This window comes from Salmo trutta, chromosome 13, assembly GCF_901001165.1.
Source record: "Salmo trutta chromosome 13, fSalTru1.1, whole genome shotgun sequence".
Classification (NCBI taxonomy): Eukaryota; Metazoa; Chordata; class Actinopteri; order Salmoniformes; family Salmonidae; genus Salmo; species Salmo trutta.
In genome coordinates, this window is record NC_042969.1 from 25,147,007 (window position 1) to 25,163,579 (window position 16,573).

Consider the following 16,573-nt stretch of genomic DNA (forward strand, 5'->3'; position numbering starts at 1 on the left):
TATGTGGACTCCCTCTATAACTTAAGCCAGCATGTTGACTCCCTCCGTACCTTAAGCCAGCATGTTGACTCCCTCCGTACCTTAAGCCACTATGTTGACTCTCTCCGTACCTTAAGCCAGCATGTTGACTCCCTCCGTACCTTAAGCCAGTATTTTGACTCCCTCTATACCTTAAGCCAGTATGTTGGCTCCCTCCGTACCTTAAGCCAGTTTGCTGTAAAAGGGAATAAAGATAAATGGGATTATGCGGCTGGAAGAGAGATCCATAGAGATGAGGGATATAGAAACAGGCTACCTCTTTAAGCTACACTATATATATAACAAAAAAAGTATGTGGACAATCCTTCAAATTAGTGGATTTGGCTATTTCAACCACATGTGTTGCTGACAGGTGTATAAAATTGAGCACAGCCATGCAATCTCCATAGACAAATGTTGACAGTAGAATTGCCTTACTGAAGAGCTCAGTGACTTTCAACGTGGCACGGTCATAGGATGCTACCTTTCCAACAAGTCCGTTTGTCAAATTTCTGCCCTGCTAGAGCTGACCCGGTCAACTGTAAGTGCTGTTATTATGAAGTAGAAACGTCTAGGAGAAAAAACGGCTCAGCCAGGAAGTGGTAGGCCACACAAGCTCACAGAATGGGACTGCCGAGTGCTGTCCTCAGTTGCAAAACTCACTACCGAGTTCAAACTGCCTCTGGAATCAACGTCAGCACAAGAACTGTTTGTTGGGAACTTCATGAAATGGGTTTCCATAGCCGAGCAGCCGCACACAAGCCTAAGATCACCATGCGCAATGCCAAGCATCGGCTGGATTGATGTAAAGTAAGCTGCCATTGGATTCTGGAGCAGTGGAAACCGGTTCTCTGGAGTGATGAATCACGCTTCACCATCTGACAGTCTGACTGACTAATCTGGGTTTGGCGGATGCCAGGAGAACTCTACCTGCCCGAATGCATAGTGCCAACTGTAAAGTTTGGTGGAGGAGGAATAGTGGCCTAGGGCTGTTTTCATGGTTCCGGCTAGGCCCCTTAGTTCCAGTGAAGGGAAACCTTAATGCTACAGAATACAATGACATTCTAGACGATTCTGTTCTTCCAACTTTGTGGCAACAGTTTGGGGAAGGCCCTTTCCTGTTTCAGCATGACAATGCCCCTGTGCACAAAGCGAGCTCCATAAAGAAATAGTTTGTCAAGATCGGTATGGAGTAACTTGACTGGCCTGGAAAGAGCCCTGAACTCAACCCCATCGAACTCTTTTGGGATGAATTGGAATGCAGACTGTGAGCCAGGCCTAATCGCCCAACATCAGTGCCCGACCTCACTAATGCTCTTGTGGCTGTATGGAAGCAAGTGCCCGCAGCATCGTTCCAACATCGAGTGGAAAGCCTTCCCAGAAGAGTGGAGGCTGTTATTGCAGCAAAAGGGGGACCAACTCCATATTAATGCCCATGATTTTGAAATTAGATGTTCGACGAGCCGGTGTCCACATACTTTTGCCCATTTAGTGTACTTTAGATCCCCCAAGTGGAGCCAGCGGCAGCAGCATAGGGTAAGGCATTTAGGTTTAAATGGACAAAACAGATTGTGTTATAAAAGGTCCAGCCTGCAATTTAATTTCCCCACAATTCCCTATCATCCCCTCACACAACTCTCTCTCTTTCTCTCTCTCTCTCTCTCTCTCTCTCTCTCTCTCTCTCTGTGATGTATACACACAAAGCAATCACACTGACAGATAATCTCATGAAAAATATGTTTTTTGGTAGTTTCTGTTTAATTCCCCCAGAGAGAGGTTAAACGGTATGTGGACTCGACTCCCTCCATACCTTAAACAGTATGTTGACTCCCTCTATACTTTGAGCCAGTATGTTGACACACAACGCACACACGCACGCACACACACACACACACACACACACACACACACACACACACACACACACACAATAAGAAATGTATATTATGTGTGCTGCTGATTGAACACAAACAAACTAAAACTTTCTTGTGCATTTGCATTATCTCTCCTCCACGACCCCACACATGACTCAGATTCACAGACAAAATCAAAACAATTTCAGACAAAATAAACAACATTTCAGACAAAATAAACGTTTCTTGAAAGCATTGTTTACTAATGGGGAATGCAGTCAGAGGCTATAAAGGTGCTGCAGATGGTAGTCCCCCCAGTTCTCTCTTTGCTGAAGCCATGAATGAACGTTTCAGTGCCCAACAGGTCCAGGACGAACAAGAGAACAATGATTTAAAAGAGGAGGAGGTGTCTGAAGAAGGAGATGGGGAAGAATATAACCCAGAGCACGATGCATCATCTTCAGATGAAGAAACAGCAAAATAACATGGTCCTTGTCACCATGTGACGGGCAGGATGGCAGCACAAAATATCATAAGGATGACCCCAGGGCCCACAAGACATGCAGTTGCCCATGCCCAGGACATCGCCTCAACATTCTATATGTTCATCACACCAGCCATAAAAAAAATCATCCTGGAGATGACAAATTTGGAGGGTTTCCATAAATATGGAGACAACTGGAAAAGGGTGGATGAGATTGACGGAAAAGGATTGATGAGATTGACCTGCGTGCCTACATAGGGCTGCTATTGTGGTTAAACTATCCCCAATTCAATGGAATTGTAACCCTCTCCATGCACAGTGTATTCTTCCATCACATGTGCAGGGCTCTCTTCCATCACATGTACAGCTGATTCTCAAGATCTTGCACACTAATGAGATGTTATTGAGCCCACACCACTACACTGTCTGAGCCAAGGACTACATGCTTTCTGGTAAGTTTTGATTACAAAACTGGGTGGGGTGAATATATTTTCTATGACATACATTATTTTTTAACTAGTAAATAGTAGACTACAGCAAAGTGTGTTTAAATCATTTCTAACTTAACAATTTCTGCTAGTTAGTTTTTGCTACCATGTGGGTTTTAGCTTGCATGAGCCTGCTAACTGAGGAGTGTTAATTCACCTGCTTCCATAGATGTTTCATTTTAAAACATTTATCTTACAAATGAGTTGTTTAATCCAACTGCTTAACTATTTATTTGTACATGAAATTGTATTTGTTTGTTTTTTACTAATTTGTTTCTAATCATTACAGGAAAATGCCATGGGCACTATCTGATGTGTGGAGACATTTCACTGCAGCTAATGTAGAAGGAAAAGCTGTGTACATTTGCAAATACTGTGCCAAATCATATATGAAGAATGCAACAAAGATGCAGAATCATCTGGCCAAGTGCATAAAGTTTCCTCAGCGCTCACAACAAGAAACCTCTGACAAAAGTCCCTCTACTTCTATTCGAGGTGAAAATTATGAATCAGATAGCAACAGCTCATGGTCATCCTTTTTTGAATCAATGGAGGAACGTAGTCTGAGAAATGCTGATGAATGTCTTGCTCAAGCTGTGTATGCAACTGGTTCACCTCTGAAGCTCACAGGCAATGTGTGTTGGAAGAGATTTCTGAATGTTCTTCGCCCAGCATACACCCCTCCAACCAGACATGCTTTATCTACTCGTTTGCTGGATGCAGAGTACAACAGAGGTCAAGTGAAGGTCAAGAAAATCATAGAGAAAGCAGACTGTATTGCAATCATCTCGATTGGTCGAATGTTCGTGGGCAAGGAATAATTAACTACATCATCTCCACCCCTCAACCAGTATTCTACAAGAGCACAGACACAAGGGACAACAGACACACCGGTCTCTACATTGCAGATGAGCTGAAAGCAGTCATCAATGACCTTGGACCACTGAAGGTATTTGCACTGGTGACAGACAATGCTGCGAACATGAAGGCTGCTTGGTCTAAAGTGGAGGAGTCCTACCCTCACATCACACCCACTGGCTGTGCTGCTCATGCATTGAATCTGCTCCTCAAGGACATCATGGCACTGAAAACAATGGATACACTCTACAAAAGAGCCAAGGAAATGGTTAGGTATGTGAAGGGTCATCAAGTTATAGCAGCAATCTACCTCACCAAGCAAAATGAGAAGAATAAGAGCACCACATTGAAGCTGCCCAGCAACACCCATTGGGGTGGTGTTGTCATCATGTTTGACAGTCTCCTGGAGGGGAAGGAGTCTCTCCAAGAAGTGGCCATATCACAGTCTGCCGATATGGACAGCCCCATCAAGAGGATCCTCCTGGATGATGTATTTTGGGAGAGAGTGGTAAGCAGCCTGAAACTCCTGAAACCTATAGCAGTAGCCATTGCACGGATTGAGGGAGACAATGCCATCCTGCCTGATGTTAAGACTCTGCTTGCAGATGTAAGAGAAGAAATCCGTACTGCCCTGCCCATTTCATTGTTGCTCCAAGCAGAGGAAACTGCAGTTCTGAAATACATCAAAAAGCGTGAAGACTTCTGCCTGAAGCCCATACATGCCGCGGCGTACATGTTGGACCCCAAGTATGCTAGCAAGAGCATCCTGTCTTGTGCAGAGATCAACAAGGCTTATGGTGTCATCACTACTGTGTCTCACCACCTTAGCCTGGATGAGGGCAAGGTTTTTGACAGTCTGGCGAAGTACACTTCCAAGCAAGGGCTTTGGGATGGAGATGCAATATGGCAGTCGTGCCAACTTATCTCATCAGCCACCTGGTGGAAGGGACTTTGTGAATCTGAGGCTCTTTCCCCTGTTGCCTCCATCGTCCTCCAAATCCCACCAACATCAGCCGTCCTCAAAGCGCAACTGGTCCTTGTTTGGGAACACACACACCAAAGCACGCAACAGGCTGACCAATACAAGGATTTAAAAATGTATGTCCATCCGGGCAAATTTGAGGCTTTTTGAGCATGACAACGAGCCATCCTCAACAAGGTTGGAAAGTGACAGTGAAGATGAGGCCTCAGAGTCTGATGTTCAAGAGTTGGACACTGAGGAGGTCCAGGGAGAAGACATGGAAGCTTGAGAGGAAGACAACCAAAGCTTTAGTTTCTAGACTATCATTTTACAGATGTATGTTGAAAACATTTTTGGGAGATGCGATGGATCATTGGGGATCATTCACTATTCCCTTTCTTTTGTTGTTCAGTGAAATCATCCCATGTGAAGAGTCAACTCATTTAATTAAAGTTCAATTCGTAACAAATTTTTTAAATTTGTATTTCTATTGGAAGGATTTAATTATTTGCATTTATGTCAACTTATGATAAGGTAAAAGGTTTATGTTTCTGTCTCCATATGATATGGTAAATATATCCAATGCAAAAAACATCTACATTTAAATGGTATTAACATTAATTTGCACATATGTCCGTTAATTCCCATATATTCTCATTAATTCCCATATATTCCTGTTAAATCCCACGGAAAGTTTGCACTTCCTGAATATTCCCCAAATGTGCAACCATAGTGGGGGCAATGGTTAAAAAAATGGGAGAAGACTAGTATTTTGTAGTTGAATTCCTCATTGTACAATATATAAGAATATATCACTATGTTGACAAAAAAGTTGAAGACTGTTATTGTTTCCCTTCAATAAAATGCATTCAAAACTACTTTCTGCACATTTATGCTACTTTCATAGGCTATACAAGTACTATCTCTTCCTAAAAAAAAATATGTTTACACCTACGTATGCAGTACCTTTAGCAATAATAATAATAGACGTGTAATATAGAAAATAATTATGACGTGTTGTAATAAAAATAAAAACGAGTGGGTTGACTCCCTCCGTACTTTAAGCCAGTATGTTGACTCCCTCCGTACTTTAAGCCAGTATGTTGACTCCCTCCGTACTTTAAGCCAGTATGTTGACTCCCTCCGTACTTTAAGCCAGTATGTTGACTCCCTCCGTACTTTAAGCCAGTATGTTGACTCCCTCTATAACTTAATAAGCCAGTATGTTGACTCCCTCTATACCTTAATAAGCCAGTATGGTGACCAGTGAGCTGAGATAAGGCTGGGCTTTACCTAGCAGAGACTTGTAGATGACCTGGAGCCAGTGGGTTTGGCGACGAGTATGAAGCGAGGGCCAGCCGACGAGATCATACAGGTCGCAGTGGTGGGTAGTATATGGGGCTTTGGTGACAAAACGGATGGCACTGTGATAGACTGCATCCAATTTGTTGAGTAGAGTGTTGGAGGCTATTTTGTAAATGACATCGCCGAAGTTGAGGATCGGTAGGATGGTCAGTTTTACGAGGGTATGTTTGGCAGCATGAGTGAAGGATGCTTTGTTGCGAAATAGGAAACCGATTCTAGATTTCATTTTGGATTGGAGATGTTTAATGTGAGTCTGGAAGGAGAGTTTACAGTCTAACCAAACACCTAGGTATTTGTATGTTACAATGCCTCCTAGTAGGAGGGGGTGCAGGAATCAGGAGCAGGAGAGCAAGGAAGTTCCAGTGGCACAAAACATTTATTATGGTAGTCCCGAACTCAATAACAACATGAGGGAAAAACATGCACAAAACGAAGTCGCCACACACAGGGAAACTAACTACACACGGAGGAGAAACCTCGACTCCTAAAACAAAGTCTCGAAAACGGTAACACTACCGAATAAAATGAAAACCCCGTGGTGCAGACACGCACCACTAACGTGGAACACATACAAACAATCCCGCACAAAGACTAGCAGGCAGCGGGTTGTAAATAAACCCACCGAAATCAACTAAATGAACACAGGTGTGAAAAAACACAGGCACAAACGAAAAGGAAAAATGGATCGATGGCAGCAAGTAGGCCGGTAACGACGACCGCCGAGCTCCGCCCGAACAGGGAGAGGAGCCACCTTCGGTGGAAGTTGCGACATTGTAGTTGTCCACATATTCTAAGTCAGAACCGTCCAGAGTAGTGATGCTGGACGGGCGGGCAGGTGCAGGCAGCGATCGGGTGAAGAGCATGCATTTAAGAGCAGTTGGAGGCCACGGAAGGAGAGTTGTATGGCATTGACGCTCGTCTGGAGGTTAGTTAACGAAGGGCCAGAGGTATACAGAATGGTGTCTACGCAGCGAGAGCGACATCATTGATGTATACAGAGAAGAGAGTCGGCCCGAGAATTGAACCCTGTGGCACCCCCATAGAGACTGCCAGAGGTCCGGACAACAGGCCCTCCGATTTGACATACGGAAGTCTATCGGAGAAGTAGTTTGAGTCTGCCAATAAGAATGTTGTGATTGACAGAGTCGAAAGCTTTAGCCAGGTCGATGAATACGGCTGCACAGTAATGTCTCTTATCGATGGCGGTTATGATATTGTTTAGGACCTTGAGCGTAGCTGAGGTGCACGCATGACCAGCTCTGAAACCAGATTGTATAGCGGAGAAGGTACGGTGAGATTCGAAATGGTCGGTAATCTGTTTGTTAACTTGGCTTTCAAAGACCTTAGATAGGCAGGGTAGGATAGATATAGGTCTGTAGCAGTTTGGGTCTAGTGTGTCTCCCCCTTTGAAGAGGGGGATAACCGCGGCAGTTTTCCAATCTATGGGAATCTCAGACGATACGAAAGAGAGGTTGAACAGGCTAGTAATAGGGGTTGCAATAATTTCGGCAGATACTTTTAGAAAGAGAGGGTCCAGATTGTCTTGCCCGGCTGATTTGTAGGGGTCCAGATTTTGCAGCTCTTTCAGAACATCAGCTATCTGGATTTGGGTGTAGGAGAAGTGGGGGAGATTTGGGCGAGTTGCTGTGGGGAGCGCTGGGCTGTTGACCGGGGTAGGGGTAGCCAGGTGGAAAGCATGGCCAGCCGTAGAAAAATGCTTATTGAAATTCTCAATTATTGTGGATTTATCGGTAGTGACAGTGTTTCCTAGCCTCAGTGCAGTGGGTAGCTGGGAGGAGGTGCTCTTATTCTCCATGGACTTTATAGTGTCCAAGAACATTTTTGAGTTTGTACTACAGGATGCACATTTCTGTTTGAAAAAGCTAGCCTTAGCTTTCTTAACTGCCTGTGTATATTAGTTCCTAACTTCCCTAAAAAGTTGCATATCACGGGGGCTATTCGATGCTAATGCAGAATGCCACAGGATGTTTTTGTGCTGGTCAAGGGCAGACAGGTCTGGAGTGAACCAAGGGCTATATCTATTCCTACTTCTACATTTTTCTATGGAGCAGGCTTATTTAAGATGGAACTTAAGCCAGTATATTGACTCCCTCCGTACCTTAAGCCACTATGTTGACTCCCTCTATACCTTAAGCCAGCATGTTGACTCCCTCCATACCTTAAGCCACTATGTTGACTCCCTCTATACCTTAAGCCAGCATGTTGACTCCCTCCGTACCTTAAGCCAGCATGTTGACTCCCTCCGTACCTTAAGCCAGCATGTTGACTCCCTCCGTACCTTAAGCCAGTATGTTGACTCCCTCCGTACCTTAAGCCAGCATGTTGACTCCCTCCGTACCTTAAGCCAGCATGTTGACTCCCTCCGTACCTTAAGCCAGCATGTTGACTCCCTCCGTACCTTAAGCCAGCATGTTGACTCCCTCCGTACCTTAAGCCACTATGGTGTCTCCCTCTATACCTTAAGCCACTATGTTGTCTCCCTCTATACCTTAAGCCAGTATGTTGACTCCCTCCGTACCTTAAGCCAGTTTGCTGTAAAAGGGAATAAAGAGAAATGGGATTATGCAGCTTAAGGAGAAATTCATAGAGATGAGGGATATAGAAGCAGGCTACCTCTTTAAGCTACACTATATATAACAAAAAAAGTATGTGGACAATCCTTCAAATTAGTAGATTCGGCTATTTCAACCACACGTGTTGCTGACACGTGTATAAAATTGAGCACACAGCCATGCAATCTCCATAGACAAATGTTAGCAGTAGAATTACCTTACTGAAGAGCTCAGTGACTTTCAATGTGGCACGGTCATAAGATGCTACCTTTCCAACAAGTCACTTTGTCATATTGCTGCCCCGGACAACTGTAAGTGCTGTTATTATGAAGTGGAAATGTCTAGGAACAACATCGGCTCAGCCATGATGTGGTATGCCACACAAGCTCACAGAATGGGACTGCCGAGTGCTGAAGCGCTCTGGAAGCAACGTCCGCACAAGAACTGTTCATCAAGAATTTCATGAAATGGGTTTCCATAGCCGAGCAGCCGCACACAAGCCTAAGATCACCATGCGCAATGCCAAGTGTCGGCTGGAGTCGTGTAAAGCTCACCGCCATTGGACTCTGGAGCAGTGGAAACATGTTCTCTGGAGTGATGAGTAACGCTTCACCATCTGACAGTCTGACTGACTATTCTGGGTTTGGCGGATGCCAGGAGAACGCTACCTGCCCCAATGCATAGTGCCTACTGTAAAGTTTGGTGGAGGAGGAATAATGGTCTCGTTATAGCATCGTTCCAACATCTAGTGGAAAGCCTTCCCAGAAGAGTGGAGGCTGTTATAGCAGCAAAAGGGGGACCAAGTCCATATTAATGCTCATGATTTTGGGATGAGACGTTCGACGAGCCGGCCATTTAGTGTACTTTAGATCCCCCAAGTGGGGCCAGCGGCAGCAGCATAGGGTAAGGCATTTAGGTTTAAATGGACAAAACAGATTGTGTTTTAAAAGGTCCAGCCTGCAATTTCCTCTCCCCACAATTCCCTCTGCTCTCCTCACACAACTCTCTCTCTCCCTTTCCCTCTCGCTCGCTCTCTCTCTCTGATGCACAGACACGCACACACACACACACACACACACACACATTCATAAACATTTACGCACACACACAAAGCAACAGTGACCTGCATTCACACTGACAGATAATCTCATAAAAAAGACCGTTTTTTGGGTTGTTTCTGTTTAATTCCCCCAGAGAGAGGTTTAACAGTATTTGATTCCAGGCCAGTCGTCCCTCCAACGTCAAGGAAAGCTCCTCAGAGAGGTGTCTGTTGTATGTTCAATTCATCACTCTGGCCAAAAGAGAAGGGCAGAGGAGTGAAAAGCAGGTTAACTGGTGAAAGTGTGTGGGGGGTGCAGTCTTGTGTCGTACTCCTGTGATCTCTGGGAGGTGCGGTGGTGTGGTGCGGTTCTGTTGGACCCCAGAGCCTTTTGGTGTGAGGAGCAGTTATGGGACCTGAATCCTGGGCTTTCTCTCAAACAGAAGGCACAGAGCAGTACAGCTGTAAATCAACACGAAGAGAGAGAAGGAGAGGTAGAGAGAGAGCGGGGTTTTAGGTCTACAGGCTTCCAGAGAGAATGAGATTCCAATCTGTGAGAAAGTCTGACCAGGAAGGATTTACTAGAGGTTTCTGCTCCTGATGAGAAAATCTGACCAGGAAGGCATTACTAGAGGTTTCTGCTCCTGATAAGAAAGTCTGACCAGGAAGGTTTTACTAGAGGTTTCTGCTCCCGATGAGAAAATCTGACCAGGAAGGTTTTACTAGAGGTTTCTGCTCCTGATGAGAAAGTCTGACCAGGAAGGTTTTACTAGAGGTTTCTGCTCCTGATGAGAAAGTCTGACCAGGAAGGTTTTACTAGAGGTTTCTGCTCCTGATGAGAAAGTCTGACCAGGAAGGTTTTACTAGAGGTTTCTGCTCCTGATGAGAAAATCTGACCAGGAAGGATTTACTTGAGGTTTCTGCTCCTGATGAGAAAGTCTGACCAGGAAGGATTTACTAGAGGTTTCTGCTCCTGATGAGAAAGTCTGACCAGGAAGGTTTTACTAGAGGTTTCTGCTCCTGATGAGTCAACCAGTAACAGTGAAGTGGGAGGATGAAGATGAGTCCAGTGAATTCCTCACTGTGACTAATTTATTTTTCACATTTTCAACCTCCATCCGTTTAAATGTTGGTTCTCGCGTTCTCCTGTGAAAAGAGTGATGTGCCACCGTCTTGGTATGACTGCCCCTCTACACCTTCCCCATTGGGTACAGATGTCTATTCCACGTTGGCTTAATGTAATTTCATTCAAATGTGGAAACAACGTTGATTCAACCAGTGGGTCCATACTGCTCTCTAGAATTATTCACCATGATTCCCATCTCTGTAAAATGATTGGCTAAAACAGATTAGAGGATGAATGGATATGATAGAAAGATGTGACAGTCAAAGCTGAACAGCCATTGTTTGAGTGAGAACAACAAAACTTTTCAACTACAAGCCAAAAATGCTTCTCTAACGACCCACCAAATAAAATTCATGCCAACCTCTGAACTGCTGTGTATCTATGCTTCTCTTCACAGGCTCCATCGAACTACATTTCATGCAAGTCATAATAATCAAATCTGGAATTAGCTTTACGCTAACGGGCATTAGCATGACTCACAACATGGTGGAGGGAAGGATTTCTGTCTGGTGTTACTTAGGTGGGCCCCTTAGTTTTAACCCTGTAATAATGACTAACCAAGGAGCACATTGTAGTGATACTGACACACACACAAACACACACACACACACACACACACACACACACACACACACACAAACAGTAGTAAGACCAGCACACAAACAACCCAGTGAATCTGTCCAGCCACAGCCCGGTAGCTGAAGAATAAGGAGGGAGATGTGGCCAGCTGACAAGCGACGGTGGTTACCATTTCCCACAGACGTTAAAAGTGAAACTATCACACTGCCTGCAGACTAGACTGCCTCCAGACTGCTTCCAGGGAGTGTGCCATGTACTGTAGTGTGTGGGCTGGAGAAGCTAGCACTAATGTCTCGCTCAACGCATCACTGCACACCACTACGGATGGCTAACACTAAACACATGAAGCACTAGTTGTACTGTAGTCAGAAATTTAGCATTTTTAGCATTTTTCCTCACACATATCACTTTGGCAATTGGAAGGGCTGACTTTGTACAAGGGGTTGAAGATGTGCAAGTTACAAGGCAGTAATGACGTGTTGACTTCTGGTGCCCAGGGACTGAACCCGGTGGAAATGTGATGTGATTTATTCAGAAAGGCTGTTCTCGACGTGCTGCTCACAGGGGACTGTTCTAGACGTGCTGCTCACAGGGGACTGCGTGCTGCTCACAGGGGACTGTTCTAGACGTGCTGCTCACAGGGGACTGTTCTAGACGTGCTGCTCACAGGGGACTGCGTGCTGCTCACAGGGGACTGTTCTAGACGTGCTGCTCACAGGGGACTGTTCTAGACGTGCTGCTCACAGGGGACTGTTCTAGATGTACTGCTCACAGGGGACTGTTCTAGACATGCTGCTCACAGGGGACTGATCTAGACATGCTGCTCACAGTGGACTGTTCTAGACGTGCTGCTCACAGGGGACTGTTCTAGATGTACTGCTCACAGGGGACTGTTCTAGACGTGCTGCTCACAGGGGACTGTTCTAGATGTACTGCTCACAGGGGACTGTTCTAGATGTACTGCTCACAGGGGACTGATCTAGACATGCTGCTCACAGGGGACTGTTCTAGACATGCTGCTCACAGGGGACTGATCTAGACATGCTGCTCACAGGGGACTGTTCTAGATGTACTGCTCACAGGGGACTGTTCTAGACGTGCTGCTCACAGGGGACTGTTCTAGACGTGCTGCTCACAGGGGACTGTTCTAGACGTGCTGCTCACAGGGGACTGTTCTAGACGTGCTGCTCACAGGGGACTGTTCTAGATGTACTGCTCACAGGGGACTGTTCTAGATGTACTGCTCACAGGGGACTGTTCTAGACGTGCTGCTCACAGGGGACTGTTCTAGACATGCTGCTCACAGGGGACTGTTCTAGACATGCTGCTCACAGGGGACTGATCTAGACGTGCTGCTCACAGGGGACTGTTCTAGACGTACTGCTCACAGGGGACTGTTCTAGACGTGCTGCTCACAGGGGACTGTTCTAGACGTGCTGCTCACAGGGGACTGTTCTAGACATGCTGCTCACAGGGGACTGTTCTAGACATGCTGCTCACAGGGGACTGTTCTAGATGTGCTGCTCACAGGGGACTGTTCTAGACATGCTGCTCACAGGGGACTGATCTAGACATGCTGCTCACAGTGGACTGTTCTAGATGTACTGCTCACAGGGGACTGTTCTAGACGTGCTGCTCACAGGGGACTGTTCTAGACGTGCTGCTCACAGGGGACTGTTCTAGACATGCTGCTCACAGGGGACTGTTCTAGACGTGCTGCTCACAGGGGACTGTTCTAGACGTGCTGCTCACAGGGGACTGTTCTATACGTGCTGCTCACAGGGGACTGTTCTAGATGTGCTGCTCACAGGGGACTGTTCTAGACTGCTGGGCTCCACATCCAACATGTATTTAAGAGGAGAGGATGGAGATGGAACAGAAGACCACAGATCCTTTCTGTGTTTTATTTCTCTGTCTGCCTTTCTCCCGCTCTCCTACGCATTTTATTCTCTCTTCCCTCGTTAAATCACCCCCTCAAATTCCCCCTCTCCACTCTACCTTTTATTTAATCTTAATATCTCCTCACAGACATTGTTTTTCTAATCCTCAGATCAGAGCACACCAGCTTCTGTTTAAGGTTGATGTAAGGTTGATCTCAGTTCAGATTATAGTCAGTACCAGGCTCAGCATTGTTCTGTTCTGTATGTCAGCCCATATTTACCTGAAGTAGCAAACATTGTAGCTGCATATTACTGATTGATTCAGTTGTCTGTAATCTACTGTAGGTCCCATTATAACACTGTTACGTCTTCCTCTCTTGTCCCAGGCCCTCCCCACGTGGCAGAGAAGATCGCCCACCGGCAGACGGTGCGGATCGGGCGCACCATGAAGCTGCAGTGCCCCGTGGAGGGCGACCCTCCACCCCTCATCATGTGGGCAAAGGATGGCCGCAACATCCACAGTGGCTGGATGCGCTTCCGGGTGCTGCGGCAGGCACTGCGCATCAAAGAGGTGGAGGCCGAAGACGCAGGCACCTTCATCTGCAAGGCCACCAATGGCTTCGGCAGCGTCAACATCAACTACACCCTCATCGTCATCGGTGAGTCTCCTCCCCCCCTCCCATCCACCTTGCCGGGTCCCAGATCTGTTTACTGTCTTGGGGTGTGACAATGACCAAGACAGCACGAACAGACCTGAAACCAAGCTATCCACTACTACACAGTCAGTACAGTATCTCCTCCTCTACCTCGACGGGAGCCAAGTGGATCTAATATGTTTTATGATTTCACACTACCACTGGTTGGCTGGTTAGTGGTTCTCCTCATATCATTCTTATCAGTGGAATGGCTCCTCGTCCTCACAGCCAGCAACATTCATTCATGTTGTTAGAGAATCACCACCACCACCCTGACGCCAGGCCAGAAACCAGTGAACTTGGACAATAAGACACAGAAATAATAACCCTACTACTCTCCTCCTTGGTTCTCTGTGACCCCAACCACCCCCGAGCCCTGTCTATGAGTGGTGCCTGCCTGTGTTCAGGTGTGATGGTTATAAGCCATGTCATGTCTGAGGCTGTCTGCCTAATGAATCAGGGCCTAATTTGGCCGGGTGTCCTGGGGAGAGACGGACGCTGGGATGGAGGGGGGTCATCCATCCATGGGCTGGTCTTGTGATTGCCCTCCCTCCTTCCAAACCCCAACTATTTAAGGACATGAACCCTCATGCCACGGATGAGTGTGTGTGTGTGTTTGTGTGAGTGAGAGAGAGAGAGAGCTTTTCCTATTCAGATTGTTTTGGTTGAACGTGTGTGCTTGCATATGAGTGAGTTTGACTGTGTGTGACTTTGTGTGTTCGAGGCCAGTGTGGAGCGTGCTCATTCCCAATGCCAGGGTTTTATCTTGAGAGGTTGTTTTCTTTAGCTGGTCATTATTCATAGTCTGACTAGTGTCCTAACAACTCAGGGAAATGTTGGAATGAACATGCTCAGACAGATGTCTGTAGACACTTAACTGATATTGTAAAAAAGCCAAACTGGCAACAATTATTGCCGTCTTTGGAAACACAAACAAGTTCTCCATCAGTCTAAACAGAGCCGGTGTTTAAACAGCAGGAACTGGGCTTCAGCGTATGTGGCCCCTGGCTGCGTGGCCAGAATGGCTGCCATTGGGACAAAGGAAGGAGGGTAATTAACTCCACTGGTGGTAAATCAGACTCAAAAAGGAGGGAAGCCATTACCACTGACCCACCCTCAGCCTCATATTGGCTACATCCCAAATGGCACCCTATTCCCTATATAGTGCAAAAGTAGTGCACTATATATGGAATTAGGGTGCCTTTTGGGCTATGTTCACTACCACAGTACTAACAGACCCTCACATTGGCTCTGTTTACTACCACAGTAATAACGGACCCTCACATTGGCTCTGTTCACTACCACAGTACTAAGGGACCCTCACACTGGGTCTGTTCAGTAATAACGGACCCTCACATTGGGTCTGTTTACTACCACAGTACTAACGGACACTCACACTGGGTCTATTCAGTACTAACGCACCCTCACATTGGCTCTGTTCACTATAAATTAACCATAGTTGCTAACCACAAGAGGTTGGTGGCACCTTAATTGGGGAGAACAGGCTTGTGGTAATAACTGGAGCGAAATCAGTGGAATGGTACCAAAAACCTACTGGCCCGAATAGAATGTCTACTGGCCCGGACATGGTATAGTTTCTAAATGCATTGGGGTCATGCAGGGCCTATAGGTTGGCATGCTTTCTCTCTATATGCAGCTATTAATGAGGCTATATTTATAATATATAAATCAAATGTTTTTGCATATCCCAGCTCCCCTTAATCAACCTTTGGAGAGTGGGGTCACGGCCAGGGTCTACCATTATCAGGGTTAAGTGCCTTGGAGATTTTTCACCTTGTCGGCTTGTGGATTCGAACAAGTAACCTTTTGGTTACTGGCCCAATGCACTAAGCGCTAGGCTACCTGCCGCCTCTTTTGTTTATTATGATGTATTAAAAACCTGTTTAATAGAATTTAGCAATGCAAGTCATTACTCTATTCTTAATAATTGCATTGTATTAATTGCATTCATTATAGTTTCTAAAGTATGTCACTTTGAGAATATTTTTTTCAGCTCAAAATAGGATGCTGCACCTTTATGAGAACTGTGGTTCTAAAAGAAATATCAAGCTGGCTACAGTAGGCTAGCCAAGACAGATGCTATCGTGTATTTTGGTAGCTTTTTTTTGTAGACTATCAACAGTAGCCAGTATATTGATAGTATGTTCACTATTGAAAGTTTACTTTTGTAAATCACTTTCCCTAAAATAAATAACACAGAGAGTAGATTGATGGACTCTTCTTTTTCCTCAGGACAGCTTGCTTGTGCTGTGTGAACATGTTAACTTCTGGATTGGTCGAGAAGTTGTGACTTGTGGGAGCGTAGTGGTGCTTGAATAAACGACCAATCAGATCACTCAAATACAAATGGCACGACTGAAGAGAGGAGAGAGTAAGAGAAAATCAAATTAGTTTAATTTGTCACATGCGCCAAATACAACTGGTGTTGACTTTACCGTGAAATGATTGCTTACGACCCCTTCCCAACGATGCAGAGTAAAAAATATATATATATTTGTAACACAAGAGGGAAGAGAGAGTGAGAGAGAGAGAGAGAGAGAGAGAGAGAGTCTGAATGGAGAATAGGTCTGCCGTAGTTATTTGAAGCGTGGAGTGGGAGGCCGGGCTACAATGATGGCTGGCTGGGCCCCAGT

General features: G+C 45.7%; 1 protein-coding gene across 1 annotated transcript in view; it reads left to right on the forward strand.

Annotated features, from left to right (window-relative positions):
* fgfrl1a (fibroblast growth factor receptor like 1a) overlaps positions 1–16,573 on the forward strand; it is a 106,904-nt gene that overhangs the window by 34,719 nt on the left and 55,612 nt on the right. Inside the window, exon 3 of the mRNA XM_029771497.1 lies at positions 13,611–13,883. Coding sequence (XP_029627357.1) covers positions 13,611–13,883 — 273 coding nt within the window. The remainder of the gene's footprint in view (positions 1–13,610; positions 13,884–16,573) is intronic.